Source organism: Quercus robur, chromosome 1 (genome assembly GCF_932294415.1).
Source record: "Quercus robur chromosome 1, dhQueRobu3.1, whole genome shotgun sequence".
Lineage (NCBI taxonomy): Eukaryota > Viridiplantae > Streptophyta > Magnoliopsida > Fagales > Fagaceae > Quercus > Quercus robur.
In genome coordinates, this window is record NC_065534.1 from 25,028,589 (window position 1) to 25,049,942 (window position 21,354).

Below are 21,354 nucleotides of genomic sequence, written 5' to 3' on the forward strand. Positions count from 1 at the left end.
CATCTTATTACCTCAATCACTTACAAAGATTAAGCACTTCTCAAAAATATAAATAAACACAAATAACACATATAAAAGCTTTATGTCTTTCCTAAATATACCTTTTAGAAACCTCATATGCCACTAAAGCACTGTATCAAGCTTTGACAGTGTTGTTAAGAAATTTAGATTATATGCACCTAAAACCAAAACTAATTTCTCTCTCTCTCTCTCTCCCTACTTTTATTTTGGCTCTTTGATATTTTGTGAAACTGAAATATATAAAATAATAGATGTTATATCATGAAAAACTAACATTGAATGGAGAAAACCTTTCATTTGTGAAATTAAAAGTGGAAAAGTTCTAGAAGTTGAAAAAGGGAGTGGAACCAAATCTCTTAATTTTTTGCATTTATGACTTAAATTGGTCATTGATAAGAAGATGAGGCAAGGTGAAAGGTTAAATGAAAAACTACTCATATAAAACGTCACATGGTAAAACCTCATACTCTTCGCATGAGGTCTCTACTTATATTTATATATATATATATATATATATATATATATTTATTGATTACTACTAAACAAATGTTATATTGATTTGGGTTAATTAGTACTAAAACTTTTAGTAGTAATTACTACCAAACAATTTTGCCGGGAAGTGATTCATATTGTACGCAACAATTATTATATTCATTTTGTTGCCAGGACTTTTGGCAATAGGGTATATGTGATGAAAGTGATTTCATCGCCAAATGTTATAGGCGACAAAATGAGGACATTTGGTGACGAAAATTTTCGTCACCAAAAAATACATTTTGTGATCTTGGAGTTGTAGATTGGAGGTCTATGTTGGAGAAAACCTTCAAGAGTGGTCTTGGAGTAGTGGATTGGAGGTTTACTTTTGGAACACATCTATATCAGGGAGGTCTGTGGGATTCAATTCTCATTAGTTCGGAAACTGTAGTTAGATTTACCACGAATATGATTATTCTAACTGTAAATCACTGTCTAATAGTGGATTTCTCAATCTTGGGATTGGTCTCCCAAGTTTTTCCTTTGGAATAAGTTGTTTCATAAGATTTCCTAGGTCATCATATCATGTGTCATATTCATTTCCTCTGTGGATCTAGTCCACAAATAACAAAATATAAGGGGAAAGAAGAGTGAAGCTCCAGTGACAAAGCGTTGGAGTCATAAAAAGTAGGGCATCACCAAAACAATATTTGAACAAAAAAAAATCTTAATATGATATTGATGCTTGTTTGATTAACCTAAAGCTTTTATAATAGATCTAATTAACAACTCGGTCTAAAATTTGACTAATCACTGTATTTGATAGGGTCTAAATCTAATAGAAACGTAGAAGAAAAAGAAAAGAAAGAAACTAAGAAATTTATCAACTGTAAAGTTGTAATTTACAATTATTTTGTGTTGGCTTTAATTCAATGCCAAATTTGATTGTAATTTCTTCAATCATATTTCGCTGTATGTATGTGGGTTTTCAATTGTAAGGGATAAGTGTGAGAGAGTGTGAAGATTCAAGCTTAAAGGATGAACAAGTGGATTTCATGAGTGTCTCGTGAGAAACTTACCCGCGAAAGAGCCACATGTAGAGCACATGACTGGAAGATGAAGAGTCATGCCAGGCTGGAGATTTTCGAGAGAGTCTCGCGTGAAAGACCATCCTGCGAAGTACTCGCGAAACTCTCTATTTGGCAAAAAGTTATGTTTTGCTTTACCAAGTCTTTATCCACACTATATATACCCTCATTACCCACAAATTGTAAGGAGTGCTTTTCAGAGAGAAAACCTTAGAAAATACACTTGAGAGTTAGAGATTGTTATACCTACAATCATCTACACATTTTCTTGTGGTTTTTCTCAACTCCTACCTCTCCATCTCCATCTCCATATCCTTGAGAGTTTGATAGCCCAAACATTTACCACACCCATCTTGAGTGTAAAGTGAGAATTTGGTGTTGTTGGGAAACATTGGAAGGAGCCATTCATTGGTGAATGCAATCGGGCTGAATTGCGGAATCTGGAAATCGTGAAATCGTGAAATCTTAATGGAAAATTGAAATTGTTGAACGTACCAAATCGTGAAAATTCAATGGAAAATTGTGTACATTAGATGTACAAATATTCTGGACTTGTTGAGAAATTTGATTTCGTTGTGTTAGGATATATGTGTTTCACATGTTAAGAACATATGTCATGATTTTATGTAATTGGCTTATCCTTTGACAAAACGCACTTTACTTGTATTTGGGTAGATTTGGGATGTCTTTAAATACTTCAAAAAACCTTGTTTCAAGATCAAGTATTGAAACTTTCAAGTCTGTTCAAGAAAACAAGTTCAGAGTGCAAAATCATTAAAACTCGACAGCTGGCTCAAAAGCTACATCTATCGAGCTTAAGGAAGCTGTTCTTCATTCAGTGTGCTTGACACCTTCTCGACACCTGCTCAACACCTGCTATCTGTCGAGATTTAAGATTGTCAGAATTCCAATATGATTTTCTTGGGATCCGTGAATGTGTCTTTAAGCTTTCTTTTCTCCTAACCCTAGACATATAAAAGGATCAGTTTAAGGGCCGTCAAAGTGTTCACAAGTTGCACAAGCTTTGAGCAAACTCTGTTCAAGCAAATTGTGACCAGAGACGAAGTTCTTGCCCTAGTTCATCTTTTTCTCTTGAAGAAGTTGCTGTGTATGTGCACCGTAGGGTTTTATGACCAAACATCTTCTTGATCTTCATCGTGTGGATGAACTGAAGAACTTTGCAAACCAACAACCTTCTTAGTTGGTGATTGAAGTCGCGTACTGGGATCCGCGCAATTGGTTAGTCACGTACTGGGAGTTGTGCATCTGAAAGGGGAACTATCATTACAGAACAAGTCCAATTGGGTATTGGAGTAAGGGTTCAACTGTAGGTTGGTAAGGTACTTGGATTCCTTTACTTGAAACCGCTTGTTGTGATAATAGTGGAGTTTCGGGAGTGGTGACCTAAAAATCACCGGGTGGAATTTTTGCCGTTAGGTTTTCCCCATTCGTAAACAAATCACCGTGTTATTTATTTTCCGCTGCATATTTAGTTTGTTGGTGATTTGTTTGTGCTACCATGCGTTTGCATGTTAAATTGATTAATTAATAACTTGGCTAATTAATTAATTAATTTCTATCACAAGGGGTCATTCAGTTTGTGGCCTATCACGTTGAAAGTACAAAATCGTGAAAATTCAAGAGAAAATTGTGTACATTAGATGTACAGATTGTTTGAATTTGTAAAAAACAAAATTTAGATGTGCAGATCGTTCAAATTTGTTGATTGTATAAAATCTTGAAAGTACAGAATAAAATTGTGTAAATTAGATTTCGAATTTTTCAACAAATTTGGATGATCAGTACATTAGTACACAGTTTTCCATTTAATTTTCACGATTTTGTACATTTAACGAATTCAAACTTTTCAACGAATTCAGACTATTTGTACATCTAATTTACACAATTTTATTTTGTACTTTCAAGATTTTATACACTCAACAAATTCGAACAATCTGTACATCTAAATTTTGTTTTTTACAAATTTGAATGATCTGTACATCTAATGTACACAATTTTCTCTTGAATTTTCACGATTTTGTACTTTCAACGAAATCAAATTTCTGAACAAGTCTAGAATATTTGTACATCTAATGTACACAACTTTCCATTGAATTTTCACGATTTGGTACGTTCAACAATTTCGATTTTCCATTAAGATTTCATGATTTTGTATGTTCAACAATTTTGAAATTTTCATCAAATCAAGATGATTAGTACATAGTTTTAAATTGAATTTTCACGATTTTGTACATTTGATGACTTCAAATTTGGAAAAAAATTTGGATGATTTGTACATCTAATGTACACAAATTTTCCTTGAGTTTTCACAGTTTTGTACATTCAACGAATTCAAATTTTTAAACAAATACATACGATCTATACATCTAACGTACATACTTTTCCATTGAATTTTCATTATTTTGTACTTTCAACGAAATCAAATTTCTCAACAAGTCTAGACTATCTATACATCTTATGTACACCTTCACGATTTGGTACGTTCATTGATTTTCCATCGATTTTTCTAGAATTTCTACATTCAACTAATTCAAACTTTTTTACAAATTCGAATTTTTCGAGGCATTTACCATTAGGTGATTTATATGAATCATTCATTTTTCTTTCATGGAGTTTGTCCATTATTCATATGGTTACATATTTAAAAAAACACAAAAACCATTTAAGTGCAATAATTGCGCCAATGCTAAAAACAGTTTATGTAGAAAATAGTGAACAATTTTTATGAGAAAACAATGAACAATTTTACTTAATGCAAAAAACAAATTTTATGAATGCAGTAAGCAGATTCGAATATACAGTAAACATGATGTGTAGAGAGCAAATTTTATTAATGTAGAAACAGATTTTATCAATGCAGAAAAATAGATTCGATTATTGTGAAATTTAAACATGAAAAAGTATTTAGATTTGGCGTTTAAATTTAGAAAACACGATTTCACTAGGTGTTTTATGAGAAAACAGCGAACAAGTTTTTAAATAGTGAACAGAGAATAATTTACGCAGAAAAGAGAGTGAACACTTTTTTAAATAATGCTGAACAGAAAATAATTTTATGCAGAATGCTAGAAATAGTTTATGCAGAAAACAGTGAACAATTTTTATGAGAAAACAGTGAACAGTTTTACTTAATGCAGAAAATAGTTTTACTTAGTGAACAGTTCTACATTCAACTAATTCGAACTTTTTTACAAATTCGAATTTTTCGAGGCATTTACCATTAGGTGATTTATACGAATCATTCATTTTTCTTTAATGGAGTTTGTCCATTATTCATATGGTTACATATTTAAAAAAAACACAAAAACCATATAAGTGCAATAACTGCGCCAATGCTAAAAACAATTTATGCAGAAAAGAGTGAACAATTTTTATGAGAAAACAGTGAACATTTTTAATTAATGCAAAAAACAGATTTTATGAACGCGGTAAGCAGCTTCGAAAATATAGTAAACATGATGTGTAGAGAGCAAATTTTATTAATGTAGAAACAGATTTTATCATTGCAGAAAAACAAATTCGATTATTGTGAAATTTAAACATGAAAAAGTATTCAGATTTGACGTTTAAATTTAGAAAACACGATTTCACTAGGTGTTTTATGAGAAAACAGTGAACAATTTTTTAAACAGTGAACAAAGAATAATTTACGCAGAAAAAAGAGTGAACAATTTTTTAAATAATGCTGAACAGAAAATAATTTTATGCAAAATCGTAGAAATTGTTTATACAGAAAAAAGTGAACAATTTTTATGAGAAAACAATGAACAATTTTAATTAATGTAGAAATTAAATTCATATTTCAAAATTAAAATCTCTATATTTTACAATGCTTCTATTTAAATAAATAAAAACATAAAAAAAGCTACTTATTTTTATCTTTATGTTTATTTGTTATTTATCCCCAAACAAAAAAAAAAAAAAAAAAAAAAATTTACACGGTACTCGAGTACTGTAGAATTTTTTTTTTTTTTTTTTTTTGCATTTTATTTATAAAAGGTACTCGAGCTTAGTATACTCGAGTATTGTGTTGTATGGTACTCGAGTTTACCAAGCTCGAGTACCACATAATTTTTTTTAATTGCACAAATCCAACTCAGCAGTGCCACAGTGGTAGAACTGATGAGGAACTCGAGTTTCTGAAACTCGAGTTTTGGAAAAAGTGGTAGTTTGCCATTTATTTTTGAAACAGTGTTTTTTTGCTAAAAATTTCCAAAAAAGTGGTATTTGGCCATTTTGGCCACCATTTTTGAGGTACAATTATATTTTAACCAACTTTCAGCACAAAGGCAAATATACTTTGAGCAATCAATAGGATAATACGTACAATCATTGAGATGCAGCCATAAATTGACTAATTACCTTCTAAAACTTTCTTGTAGATCTCAGGATCTCTAGCCAGCTGCCGTATCATCAGACTTAGAAGAATTGTAGATGTATCATGACTAGCAATCACTAGGGTGATGCAATTGTCTATAATGGCATCGTCGTCGATTGGTTGTTGATTTTCATCTCTCAATGCTAGCATGCAAGATATGACGTCGCTTGTAGGGCTCAGAATCCCACTTGATAGCTCCTCCCTTTTCTTCCTCAAGATAGGCAAGATCAGGTTGGCAATACTTGACCGAGCTCTTAGGCCTTTCCAGTAAACAGTGCCAGGGAAGTTTATAGGAAGAGACCAAAGTGCTTTGGATGCTGAAGCGAATTCTTTGAATAGTGCTTCCATTGTGTACTCATCCCTAATGCCAAAAAGGATGTTGCATGCATGCCATAGCAAATGTAAGCTTCTTCATGAAAAACACAGCCTTAATTGTGTCTTTTTCTTTAGTTTCTCTCAATATTAGGGTCTTGGCTAAACTATCCATCTCTTTGATGTAATTTTGAAGGCTTTCAGGCTTTAAAAAGGTCTCCAATGCTCCCTTTATCAGTCTATACCTATGTGACAAATGAGAATAGGTCCATCAAATTAATGGAACTCAAAAATCTTACAACTTTGAAAAGATTTATAAGTAAATAAGTTGAGATATCAAATTATCAACGTATATAGTTAGTGATTTAGTACCTGGAACCAGTGAGTTCCAATATATTTTGCTTTCTGAGAATGCCTTGCATGGTAGCTGGTTGTTTGGCTGCAAAAACATCTTCTTCAGCACCAAGTACAAACTTGTTACCAGCTTGACCAATTATAACCACAGTTGGTGAACCCATTAAGGAGGTTTTGAACACTGAACCATGTTTCAGTATCCTTTCTTCTAACCAGCCTCGATCTTCTTTTTGAGCTCTTAGAAAACTCAATGTCTCTCCAATTAAAGGATACCCCAAAGAGCCTATAGGGAGATTTTTGGTTTGACATTTGGAAAGATATTTTGATAGGAGGAAAGCTGAAACCAAAGTGAAAGAAATTAAGAAAAGGAAAGGCATTAAAGTAGTGAATCAAGGGTCTTTTTAGTCTTTGAGTAGGTAGAAAGTGAAAATTTAATGAGATTATTAAGGGTGCGTTTATTTTGGGGGAAAATGATTTCCTATTAAGGGTGCGTTTGTTTTGGGGGAAAATGATTTCAGGAAATCATTTTCCCCCTGACCCGCGTGTTTGGCAGCTACGAAAAATTCTATTTTCCGGAAAATCATTTCCTGTTGACCAAAATTTACTCCTTTGACCCGGAAATGATTTTACACTTTCATTTTCACTTCAAATCATTTCCGGGTCACGCGCTAAAGAGAGAGAGAGAGAGCGTGAGAAAGAAAGAGAGCTCAGCCAAGCACTCCTTCCGATCCAGCCACCGACACCGATCCACCTCACGTCGGTCACACCGAGCTCAGCCAGACGATCACTGATCCCTCACGGTAGTCCGATCACCGAGCCAAACGACGCAGACCCACGGTGAGTGAGAGCTAAAACTCACACCGATCCAGACAAACGCACTCGATCCAGTTCACTCCGGGTCACGCCGAGCTCAGCCAGTCGATCACCGGTCCAGCCAATTCGATCACCGAGCCAAACACAGACTCACAGTGAGTTTTCCAGAACCGGTTGACCGTTTTACACCTCCGATCCACACACTCACCTCACCTCCGACCCACACACCTCCGATCCACACACTCACCTCACCTCCGATCCACACACAAGTCCGATCCACATCCCCTCCAACTCAGATATGCCAAAATCCACAACCCATCCTCCCGACCCACCTCCCGGATCCGATCTCTGCATTTTATATATATATATATATATATTTATTTATTTATATAAATATTTATATATTTATTTATATAATTATTTACTTTTTTATTTATTAATTTTTTTAATTATCCATTTTTTATTAAACTGTGTATTATTCATGGGTTATGCATATGAAATTTTGGAGCTTGACTGGTTTTTGCTTTGATTATGCATGTGTATTATTCATGATTGGTTTTTGCTTTGATTTTTTTTTAGAATTTTGGAGCTTGACTGGTTATTCATGATTGGTTTTTGCTGTGATTTTTTTTAGAATTTGGCTAGTTGGGTTATGTGTAGAACTTTTGCTGTGATTTTTTTTTTTTTTTTTTAATTTGGCTAGTTGGGTTATGTGTAGAAATTTTGGAGCTTGACCCATGCTTGGTGTTATTATGTTCTTGTAGTAGAATATGTGTGTGTTTAAACCTTAATTGAAGGTGCATTGGGTATATAGGTGATTGTAAATAGAATGCAATGTGATGGTATTGTGATATATCAATGTGCAGTTATCAATGTGATGGTATTGTGATAGTGTAAATATTGATGCTAAATAGAATGCAATGTGATGGTATTGTGATATATCAATGTGCAGTTATCAATGTGATGGTATTGTGATAGTGTAAATAGAATGCAATGTGATTTGGTACTCGTTATCAATGTGGTTTGGATGTTTTCTGTTTGTGGCTGTTTTTATTTACTGTGTAATCAATAGAATGCTTGTTTACATATCTCTTAGACCATAGTGTTTGTGATTTTGTTAGATGAAGAAAAAAACCAAAACCGCAATTCTTGCCTCAGTTGCATCTGTCCTCCTTGTGGGGGTTGCATTGTTAAGGAAATTGCGATGTAGACGTAGACAACTGCCTAGGGCGCCTTATGTTAACCATGCCGCCGAGAGAGAGGAATACATAAATAGTGTTCTGCATGGAACTGAGAGACATTGTGTGAATCAACTTAAGATGAAGCCTATAGCTTTCCACCACTTATGTCACATCCTCATTGAGGGGGAGCACGTACGCCCGACTATTCACATGTCTGTTACGGAGCAAATGTTCATTTCCTTACACATTATTGGACATAATGTGAGGTTTCGTGTCATGGGTAGTCGGATCTATAGATCAATTAAGACTGTTCATAGATACTTCAAGGTCGTCCTTAGGGGGGTCTTGAAATTATATAGAGCTCTAATAAGACTGCATAGCGAAGATACACCCCCAGAGATAAGTAGCAGAAGGTTTTACTCATATTTTAAGGTAAATATTGTGACTTGTGTATTTTTGTAAATTGTGAAGATTTGTGTAATTTTAAACCATTATATTTGTCGAAAATTAGGATTGTGTTGGAGCAATAGATGGTACACATGTTCGTGCATCTGTGCCACCTGAAATACAAGGAAGATTTCGTGGTCGCAAAGATGGAACCATGCAAAATGTGTTAGCTGCCATTAGTTTTGACTTAAAGTTCACTTATGTATTGGCTGGATGGGAAGGTAGTGCACATGATTCACGTGTGTTAAATGATGCATTTGCTAGGCCAGGGGGATTTTCAATTCCCAATGGTATTATACGATTACTTCACCTTTTTGGTTTATTAGTTTAATAAATATTGTGCATTTTCCTAAGCATAGTAGTGATTTAGTTTTATTTTTTAATATATGTAGGTAAATATTATCTTGGTGATGTTGGGTATGGTAATAAAAATGGAATATTGTCACCTTATCGGAGTGTGCGATATCACTTGAAAGAGTTTAGTGATCATCCTCCTGAGAATGAGCAAGAATTGTTCAACCTCCAACACTCTTCATTGAGAACTACCATTGAGCAAGGGTTTGGAGTGTTGAAGAAACGTTTTCGAGTGTTGGATGCAGAACCATTTTGGTCTTTCCCAACCCAAGTGAAAGTAGTGTTAGCATGTTGTGTGGTTCATAATCACATTATAGGGGTTGAACTAAATGACCATATTATGGAAGATGCAATGAACCAAGTAGAGTTTAGTGACCACCAACAAGAAACACAATCACGTCGGGAGTCCGTTGAAGACAGTAGATCGTGGAATGCTAAGAGAGATGAGATATGCCAAGCTATGTGGTCTGATTATATCAGGAGTGGAGAGTAGTATTTTATTTAGATTTCTATGACTGTAATGTGTTTTTTCTTTCTGTTTTTTGTAAAGACAATATATTTACTATAGACTTTTGGTGGTGTAATGAAAAAGTATTTTCAGCATTACATTGTTATTTGATGGTATTACATTGTCATTTCTAGTGTTAGCATGTTTCATTCTGTTGTGTACATTTATAAGCGTGGTTGTATGTGTGTTTGATTTGTTGTTCATGTTCCGAGCTAATTACTAAATGCTACTCTCATTTTTAAATGCTACTCTCACTATACTATTTTCATATGTAGTAATGTCAAAGGGCAAAGAGAAAGTTAGCAGCAGCAAGCAATTTAGGTGGTTGCCACCCATGCATGAAATGATGCTTAGGATATTTACAGAGGAGGCTGCAAAGGGCAATAAGCCCTCTAGTACTTTCAAGGCCGGCTCCTTTGCTCTTGTAGCGAAGGAGATAACGGCCCAATTCGGGGTTGAGTGCCACCCGTCCTATGTTGACAACCGGATGCGAACTCTAAAGACCATGTTGTCCACTATTCAAACTCTTAGAAAGAAGAGTGGATTTGGTTGGGACGATAATCTGAAAATGATAACTTGCGACGCTAAAACATACAAAGAAGAAGTTATGGTATGGCTTCCAACTATATTTTCTTAATATAGATGATAATATATGTTTTTGCCTTTTATATGAAATTTATAGTGTCATTCTTTTTAGGATTCCATTGCTTTTATAAGGTTTTTCAAATATAACTTTCATGTGTGGATCTATTGTAAAATCTGGGCTTAGCTATGTATTATATCTATACATACCTATATGTGTTTTCATCTATCTATATGTGTATATGTGTCTGAGCTACAATTTTCTTTGGTTCTCTGTTTGGTTGCTAATAAAATGTTGGAAAAGTAAAGAAAAGATTGATACTTTCTTTTTAAGGTTATTTTTGTAATGGGTTTTTCTCAACAATGACTTGGGAATAATAGGAAATTAAGGACCCACTGTTTTCTTTGATCTTTCTATTTGGTTGCCAGGAAAAAGTGAAGGAAAGAAAACAAAGTTTTTGACCAAAAGATTTGTGCTTGTTGTTGTAATTTTTTTTTTTTTTAATTGGGCTCTCTCAGCAGTGAAGTGTGCATAATAGTAACACAATGTATTGACTTGTTCAATCCTTATTTGAGAGTTTTCTTGCATTACTTGTTTGATTACTGAGAAAATGTAGGAAAAAGTATGGAGTCTTTGCTTTAATTGTTATTTCATAGCCTTTTATATTGAATTTATGAGTAAAGTTATTATTGCATTGTTATATATGTTCCTTTCTCCCTTACAGGCACATCGAAAGCATGCGGACTATCTAAACAAAAAAATTGACATGTATGATGAATTAGCGATTGTTGTAGGGAAGGACACAACCACGGGTGGCTTTTCTAAGTCCTATGTGGATATTGAGAATGAGCCAGACAATGGGGACAATGCGGAGTTTGTTGCAGACAATGTGGAGGAAGGTGTGGTTGAGAAAGGGAAGAATGCAGTCGAGTCATCCACCACTGGGTCGGGAATTTCCAAGTCCCGCAAAAGAGGACGTGCACCATCTAATGCTGATGATAGTGTGCTGACTGATCTGTCTGATCAGCTGAAGGAAATAGCTGTGGCTCTGAAAGAAATCAATCGGGGCCCGGTGGATTACACAGCTCTGTACAATGAGGTAATGGCTATGATGGCGGATGGATATAGCAAAGATATGCTCGCAACTGCCTTCGACCATCTTTGTGAAAATGAGAAGACAGCTCGTGGATTTCTAGCCAAGAATGCTAGGTTGAGGAAGCTGTGGTTAGATGGTTTTTTGTTCGCACAAATTTGATTTGTTTATTTCATGTTGACTGTGATGGTAGATTTAGGAATTAACTTTTGTTGTAGTACTAGTATTGACCTACCATTATATTATATATGTAGTCTTTTGTATTATTGGGACGATACAATTGCCCAAATTATGTATTTGTATTGTTCAAATACCACGAATAGGTATCATTTTTGTACATCATGGAGGTGTAATGCTAATGGTGAACGATTGATGTGGCTGTTTTTATATAAATATTATGGGTATATTCAAATGATTATTTTTGATGTTGAAGTGGATGATTATTTTTGTACTGTTACAGATATGTCTAGGCAATGCAGGTTCTTGAATTTGAATGATTATTTTTTATGTTGAAGTGGATGATTAGTTTTGTACTGTTACAGGTTTGTCTAGATAATGCAGGTGCTTGAATTTGTAACACATTTCATATTTTCTATAAAATGATCCACAAACCAAACACCGGAATTGATTTTCCGTAAAAAATGAATTTCATTTTTCGTAAAATGTTTGACCGAACCAAACATGGGAATTGATTTTCCGTAAAGCATTTTCCGTAAAATGTTTGGACGAACAAAACACCGGAATTGATTTTCCGTAAAACGATTTCCGAGACAGCCAAACAGCCTGAATACATTTTCCTTTTCCGGAAATTAGCATTTCCGGAAAATATGTATTTTCCGGAAAACATTTTACAGGAACCAAACACACCCTAAGATGATGACAATAGAATCTAGTCTATTCTAATGTCAATGGCAGCCCATGTAAATCCTGGATCTAATGTGGTCATTCCTTAACCAAGCCTTACTATAAATGGTGGATAGATATTCATTATGATGTCTCTGTGAGGGGACCTTGCAGTTGTAGTTATTGACAGGAAGACAGATATTTGTTTCAACTTTGCAGCAAAGAAGAGCAAGAAACTTAAGGTTGTAAGCATCAAAGGTATGCCAGAAAAACTTTATTAATTTGATGTTGGAATTGATATGGCTTTAATTTTCTTGGTAGTGAATTTTCTTTCATCTGACATTTTTAGCCAACAATATGATACACAGTTGACCATGATTTTCTGCCCCTCCAAAGGCCATTATCCTTAATATATATACTACTATTTTTTTTATATAAAATTTTAAACCTCAAATTTAGTCTGATGTAAGGTGGGCATATTAATTGGTCAGCTATGATGTCACAGACTCACAAGTGGTCCATAAAAATAAAATAGAAGACTTAGAATTTACATGCAATATGTCAACAATTTATATAGCAAAAAGATGATCATAACAAAGACACAAGGATGATCATGATGATAGTTTATGAATTAATGTTGAACCATATTTGACTTTACACTACAAGAAAAAATGTTTATTGCAACAAAAAAAAACCATTGCAATAACATTAGAGTCATTGCAATAGTTGATACAAGATGTTGCAATAAAATTTGAGGTAATAGGTTTATGCAACAAAAAATTTTGTTGCAATAAATTTCAAATATTTTAATAATAACTTTGATGCAATGATTTATATATATATATATATATATATATATATTTATATATATTTATATATATGGTTGCAATAAAAAATTTACTATTTCGAATATCTTGTAAGTATAGGCTATTACTTCACGAAACTTATTGTAATAGATTGCAAATAATTGAACAAAATAAGTCGGATTAAATTACTGCAATGATATCTTCATTGTAATAGATAATTAATTCATTTTGTCGTTGCAATTGACTATTAAATAATTTATACCAAGTTATTGCAATGATATACTCATTGCAGTTATGTGTTTATCATTGCAATAAATTGTAAAAGAATTAATATCAAATTATTATAATGGTAACTTCGATGTAATAGCTATTAATTTGAAATTTTTGTTGCAATAGATTGCAAAAACATTTGGTATCAATTTATTACAACGATTCTTTCATTTTAAGTTATTGCAACAATTTTTCCTTATATTAAAGCTTCTATTGCAGTTGAAAATTATAAGTTATTGCAACTTATTATTGTTGATGTAATAATTTAACACTTTTAAGTTACTATTGCAACCATTTTAACTTGTAGATGTGATATTTTGTCTAAAACTACTATATACATATTTTGTTGTATTAACACTTGATGTAATAAACATTTTTTGATGTAGTGATTCCTGCAACATCGGACTCTAATGGCTTGTTTGGAAGTTTAAAAAAGGAGGGGGAGTAGAGTAGAGGGAGTGAGAGTAATTTAATTACTTGTTTGGAAGTATTTTAAGGAAGGAGGGAGAGGAGTTTGGAGGGGTTTGGAGGGGTTTCAACCACCTCTAACATCTCATTTTTAATTTTCCCAAATTGGAGATATTTGGAGGGAGAGTAGAGTAGATAAATTATTGACTAGATAAATTTCCCAATTTACTATTTCTAAATTAATAATAGACCAATGTTGCAAGTCCATTTTCAAATAGGGGTAAATTTGTCTATTTTAATCATTTCCTCTCATCTCCATCCTAATTTTTAAAACATCCAAATAAGGGGAAGAGCTAATTACTCTCTTCCCCCTTACTAATTTTAAAAACATCCAAACAAGGTGGAGGGGAACCATTCCCCTCTATTCTCCTCCCCACTACTCTCCTCCCTTCTACTCTCCTTTACTCTCCTCCCTCTCTAAACTTCCAAACAGGCCATAAGTTTTCCATGGGGGAGTATAGAAGTTCTTTGTATGTTTTGTATAAGCTACTTTGGCTTGAATTATATGGTGTAATTTGACCCTCCGACAAAAGAAGAAGAAGAAGAAGAAGAAAACAAAATGAAAGAAACAAAACCCAACTAAATTAAATATATCAACCATGTATGGCCGGCAATAAAAAAATAATAAGGTGACGGGATTGAAAGCCATTGAAAAAGATGGAAAATATCATCTATTACAACCCTTAAAATACCAAAGGCTTGCTGCTGAGATAGACCTTTGTTAACAGTAGTAATCTCTAAAGATTGTATTTAATATTTAATTAAATAATACTTTTAAAATTTTAGGAAAATTAGTGTAGAAGATTCATTTTCACTTTTTCACTCTAAGTGAAAAAAATTTCTCTAAACAAAGTTTTCACTTTCTATTCTCTTTGTTTAATGATCGCCAAATTGATTTTCAAATAAGCATTAAGTAAAGCACAAATTAAACTTTTATAAATGGTTTATTGTTTTTCTTTGTTTCGCTAGTGTCCAAAATAAATGAGATAAATACTGGAAATAGACTGAAACTTTAAATTGAAATACGCTATGGCTTTGAAAACCTGAGAACTAATGTAAAATATGATATAATTTATGGGTGTTTTTAAATTGGATGCTTACTGTGTTTTTTTAGAAGAATATTTTTTATTATTTAGTGCTATTCGGATATTCGTTAGCAAGCTCCACTAAAATATTCGTAACCAAGAGCAAGCTAGCAGATTATTATGAATGGAGCTAGAGCATAGATTTATGAATAATTTATATGAACTCCAATGCAAATTTTAAAAAAAGAGAAATATACTTGTCAACAATTCATTAGTTAGCACAAACAAATTCACCGTGACCATGTGTGTGTTTATTGATATGTGTGCATATTTTGACTTTATTTAATTTTAAAAACATGCATCATTTAATGGAGTATAAATGCACCTTAACCTATGCTCTTTATGCACTGAGTAATTATAGAATGCTCTCAAAGTACTATAAATACATATTCCTTCCTGTCACATAATAGTGGATTCTATTAACTAAATTTAGGGTAAAATTCATAATTCATGTAAGAGAAAAGAGTACACATTTATAGTACTCCATGAATATCCAATAATTTTCCTTATACACTTACTAGAAATAGTTTTAGCAAATCCATGACAACGTGAGCTGAATATTGGACTTAGTCTTGAACTCAGATATCAATGTCACAACTCACAACTTAATCAAACCTTACAAATATCAATGTCACAACTTAATCAAACCTTGCACAAGTTTGATTAAGTTGTGACATTGATATTTGAGTTCAAGACTAAGTCCAAGATTCGATCAGCTCAAGTTTGAGGTAGTTTCGGATTCCTCTACTTTCTCAAAAAAATCTCTTGATCTATCAAAGAGTGCCTGTTAATAGACTCTTGATGATAACCATTAGACTGTTTTTTTCCTTTGGATTCGTTCGTTGATTTTCACTTTTGTGTCATTTAGTTTACAACACTTTACTTAGTGTTATGTTTACAGTGACTAGTTAACTGGATTTCATAGAACATTATAATTGGTTGATTTAATAAAGTTTATTAATTCTATTAAAATCAACAAACAAGTTCTAAAAATAGTAGCTTTTCAGCACTGTTAACAAAATTTTTTTTTCAAGCTCAAATAAAGTAACCCCTTGAAAACCATTAGACGAATCCCTCAAGAAACACAGTGTAGTGGGCCTTTTTGGTTAAATTGGATTGGGCTGTCTCCTGCGGTATTGGGCCTAAATATTCTGAGTAAGGGAGTTGAGACTGGTCCAATTGCAACTCAATTTGGTCCGACTTGTGCGCAAACTATGCCTCGTCTGCCAAGACCACGCTTACGGCGGGCAGAATGTAGTGCTTATCCTCTGTTTTTGCCGCAGAAGTAACTTTTCTCCAATTTCTGCCGCAAAAGGAACTTTTCTCAGTTTTTGCCGCAGGACTGGCTTTTCTATTATGCAATAAAGCTTTCTGCTGTGTGTTGAGGTCAAAAAAATCACAGCACCCAAGCCCAAAGAAATAAGCACAAGGGGCCATGAAAAAAGAGAAGAAATGGTAAGCCCAAAAAGCTTGAAGCCCAAAAACATAAAGAAAAAAAGACAAGCCCGGAAGTTTATGAGAAAAGAAGAAAGAATAAGAAAAGAAGCCAAGATCAGAAGATTGAAGAATTACCAGCATAAAAAGAAAGCTGAGTCGAGATCATTAGAGGCTGCCAAAAGGCTCGGGATCCCCGAGGCGTATAGCACAGTCAAGAAAGGATTAAGACAGCTCAAAGGAAAAAGTCAAAAGAACACAAGAAACAGAGGATGGGCATATCCTTCTCAGGTACCGAATGATCCAGCAAGAAAAGAAGAAAACCTGGAGTGACTTCTCATAGCGCAAGTGGGCGGTACCTTGGGGAACCAGAATGAAGGGGTATAAAAAAGGGAGTCAGCCATGGACTTTCGAAGAAACAACACTAAAGGGAAGGAAAGAATGAAGAACAGGAAAAACTGAACCTTCTGGGCGATGGGCACAACACAGGCTCTGGTACCCGGGGGCAAAACAGGGGAATCAATAGTTCCCCGGGACTCCAGAATAACACTATAAAAAGGGGGGAAGGATTGCAAAGAGGGGGAGAGAAAAATTTACAACAGAATCATTGAGAAAGTTCTGCCGAAAAGAAAACTCAGAGAAATTAGTAAATTATCTCCCGGTATCCCAAAAACAGCCACTATAGTACATACTCGGATTCAAAAAGAATCAAACTTTGCAAGTCTTAGAGGCTTGAATAGCCATCTAAGACTGTAATTTTTGAGCTTACTTGAACCTTGTATCATGTCTTAGTGAGTACACTGTAATCAAAATAAAGAAAATTCAATGAAGCATTTCTTAATGATTTGAGGATCCCTAACCATTACTTTGTACATTTGCTATTTGTTTTACATTACTTTTTCTGTTTTGATTGTTGTTCAATACAAATATCCTCGTTTGCTAGTTTATGTGTATTGTAGGAAGTATGCCCTGTGCACCACTTGATTTTTAAACAGCTCTTTAGCTGCGGTGAATCAAAGCTCAGTCCACTAAACTACAACTATTTGGCCTAGGATCCTTGGGCCTGAGTGCTAGAGAAAAAGCACTCTCACACTGTGCAGTAAAGCTTTTTGCTGTACATTGAAGTTGTTTGCTATGCATTAAAGCCTTTTGCCGTGCAGTAAAGCTTTCTGCTGTAAAGTCTTCTGTTGTGCAATAAAGCTGTCTGCTGTGCATTAAAGCTATCTGCGGTGCTTTAAAGCTGTCTGTCGTGCAGTAAAGCCTTTTGCAATGTGAATGACTACTCTTCGTTTTTACTGCAGAAATACTTTTCTACTTCCTGCACATAAACAAATTTAAAACCTAAAGAAAATACCCATCAAACAAATGTTAGTTTAAATGGGTTAGCATATTCTCAAATATATACATACATATATGAGTATATATACTTATACGTATTCACATATACATATATAAAATATATTTTGCAGAACGTGAGAAACAAGATATATATATATATATATATATATACTTATGGCAGGATAATGATTAGTTTGTGTCAAAAGTAAAACACGTAATAACAAATAAAGAAGAAGCTTCAGCAGAAAAGTTTTAGCTAGTATAATAGCTAACACGGTAAATATAGTGAAAAGGTGTTACAGCAGAATAACTAGTACAAAAAGTAAAGATACCACAGCAGGACAACTAATGCAGCAAATGTGATAAAAAAGTGCTATGGCAGAATGACTAAATACGGCAGATATAATTTATAACGAGAGAAATCAAATATATTTGCAATCAAAATCAAGTATTGAATCTTTCTATAGGATAAGTAAAACCAAGAAAGAACCCAAACCCCAACTTGAACAACCTTGTCATAGGCTTTTGCCATCAAACTTGTGCATTTTGGAGAATAGGCCTAAATGACTACTAGCTATTACTTTTGGGGACATCAAAGAGTGTTTTTGCTAAGAGGGAGGGAAAAGATGGTCTATTGATGCATGCCTCTATTCCTACCGTATTTTCTCTCTTTGTTTTACCACTTTCTTTCTTTCTCTCCGTTCTTTCTTTACTCTTAGTTTCTTATTACTATCCTGCCGTGGGTTGTTCCCCCTTTTTGGTCTTTCCTTTTCCTGGGTATCTCTCTATGGGTGCTTACTACTCTCTTACCATGGGTTTTCCCCCTTAAGTGCTTCCCTCCATTGGGTCTCCCTCTTTCAGTGTTTTTCTCTCTTCCCCTATTTTTTCCTCCTCCATTCGGCCCCCCTTTTTCTGCCATGGTTACCTCCCTTTTTATAGCGAACTGATTCAATGGGATTTCTTCCTTTTACCCCTAGGGCTTCACCAATTGTTTTTGGTTTGTTGTGGGCATCCCTTCAAGATTACCCACCCACCCATTGGTTGCCCATACCACTGCCATTGTTCAGTGCATATCTGCTGCATCACTACTTATTTCACGACAAAATTCCATTTTTGTTTGTTCTTGCTGTATACCTCTACCTCTAGGTGACTAACCAATAAGGATTGGGCTATCTCACTACCTAGCTCTATGGCATGCATCAAATGGTCCCAACCATTTATTACTTCTTTTGGGTAAGATACCATCCCAGCAAGATATATTCCCAAAAGAAGTCACGGCAGGAAACCAAATATAGACCTCTTTTCCCCCCCACCACCAAACCACACCCTTTGAATGCCTTTGACCGTGGGCCCACTTCCCTTGTATTGGTTGGGTACAGGTTAGTGGTGCTTCGGCCCTTCTATGTTTGTCTCCCACGCCGTTTCTGCCGTAGCAGATTAGCTTTGTTTTGTTCTGCTGCGTGGCTGTCTTATTTCTTCACGCATTTCCTGCTATGTTTTGTCATTTCCTTTAGTTTGACTCTTCCTTCACGCAATTCCTGCTGCTGACACTTCTTGCTGTTCCTTGTTTCTTTTCATCCTGCTTTTTCATTTTAGTTGTCACGCCTATCTTTTATACAAAAGGATTTGGGCCTTTGTGGGCCAAATAATGTTGACTGGATCAAAAGGGTCTTGGGCTCAATTTACCTTCATCTGCCGAAGCCATTCTGCCAGGGAACTGTATTATGCGGCAGATCTGTATTCTGCGGCAGATTTGCGTTTTGCTATAGATTGCTTTCCCTTGCATTTCTTTCTTTGGACTTCTCTTGCTCTTTGGTCTTCTTGGTGGGCTTTTGGATATGGATTTGCAAAAATGGGCATCAACACACAGAAATTTTGATTACTTTTCTTACCTCACCTTAATTATTTCTAGACTGATCATTACGTCTAAGTCGGCTTCGATATATATAGGATCTTTTACCGTAGGAAAGTTCAAGAAAAAAAAAATTGTTTTATTCATTTATCTATTTGTTCTTTCTTTCAAGTTTCAAGTTAAGTAATTGGCTTATTGAGTTGTTATGATATACATCATTTTAACCTTTACTCCGGCCAATGATGTCGTGATAGTGAGTTAGATATTCCACTAAACTGAAATGTCCAAACATAATGCAGTGGGTTCTTGATATTGTCCCATCACTTTGTTAAGCTAAGTTCAGTATTAAACAGTCGGATCTATCGTAAATCTTAGTGATTTGGTGTTTCAATGTGAGTGTGACCAGTTCATATGTCTCAGTCTCCTCAAATATTTAGCTAAACTAATTTAAAAAAACTCTACCTTTGCTAGTTTAGTTATCTATTATTTTTATACATATACATCAGTCTCAATACTTTATCAACGTTGAAATTTAATGTAACGAGAATAGAGGCTCACTACATGTAAAGATGAGACTATCATCTTTAAAAATTTTAGTTAATTTAGTGAGGCTTATGCACATTTGTTTTGGTTGAGTTTAGATAAATTTTTGTTGAAATATTAAATTGGTGAGACTGATATGAACGCTCTTACACATTTTAACTATTTAAGGCAAAATAGTATGATTCTTAATTCTCTAATGTTATTACTTCAATATACTTATCTAAATTCATATATATATATATTAATGATTTTTATTAGATCTAACTAATATTTATAGGAACTGATGAGGAGAATGATAACTTGTCACCTCAAATCAGTCCAACTTGAGGTTGCTAATGTGGCAGCCTAGCCTAGTGATGTGGTAAATTAGCTTGGGTTCTTTTTAGCCCATTTATAGTCCAACTAATTAAGTTTTTTTTTTTTTTTTTTTTTTGCTAGGTGATTGCGGGAGCTAGAACCCCCGAGCATCAGGACACAAGGGTACCTGGGTGCCAATAGGCTACTGAGGCCAATGGCAGTCCAACTAATTAAGTTAAACATTCTCTTTTACAGGGACGCATTCAGGGTCCAGATTAGGTCCAGTACTTCTAGTGTACTGACCTAGTTGAATTATGACACATGTTTAAAAATGGACATATGTCACCATCTCAACAGGTTCAGTGTTACTGAACATTGGACCTAAACCTCTCCCATGCATTCATACTCACCTACCAATGTTGGAATCAAGAATTTAGATCCTCTAGATTTCCTAAGGTACTCCACCAATAGATTTCTTTAAATTAATCCTAACCACTCTTTTATAATTTAAGTGTCTAGATTTTGTCATGTCAGCATTCTCCTAACAATACTTTTAATTGTTTTGTTTGTAACATTATTTTATTATTTTAAGAATATTGTTAGTAGAATATTGCAACTCTTAAAATAAAAAAATAATGTTGCAAACAAAACAATTAAAAGTATTGTGAGTGGAATGCTGACATGACATGATAAAATCAAGACCCTTAAATCATAAAAAAGTGATTAGGATTTAAAGAAATCTACTAGCGGAGTACTCTAGGAAATCAAGAAGATCTGAATTATGTGATCAA

The 21,354-nt window shown here is 34.2% G+C and overlaps 1 protein-coding gene across 1 annotated transcript; it reads right to left on the reverse strand.

Annotated features, from left to right (window-relative positions):
* Positions 1–5,958: 5,958 nt before the first annotated feature.
* Positions 5,959–6,330, reverse strand: LOC126691544 (taxoid 7-beta-hydroxylase-like). The gene has a single exon (XM_050386590.1). It carries the CDS (start codon positions 6,328–6,330, stop codon positions 5,959–5,961), a length of 372 nt encoding a protein of 123 aa, XP_050242547.1.
* Positions 6,331–21,354: the final 15,024 nt, after the last annotated feature.

Bases quoted from the DNA above. Each gene is read 5' to 3' on its own strand.
- LOC126691544 (XM_050386590.1), bottom strand. From the start codon at position 6,330: ATGGAAGCACTATTCAAAGAATTCGCTTCAGCATCCAAAGCACTTTGG.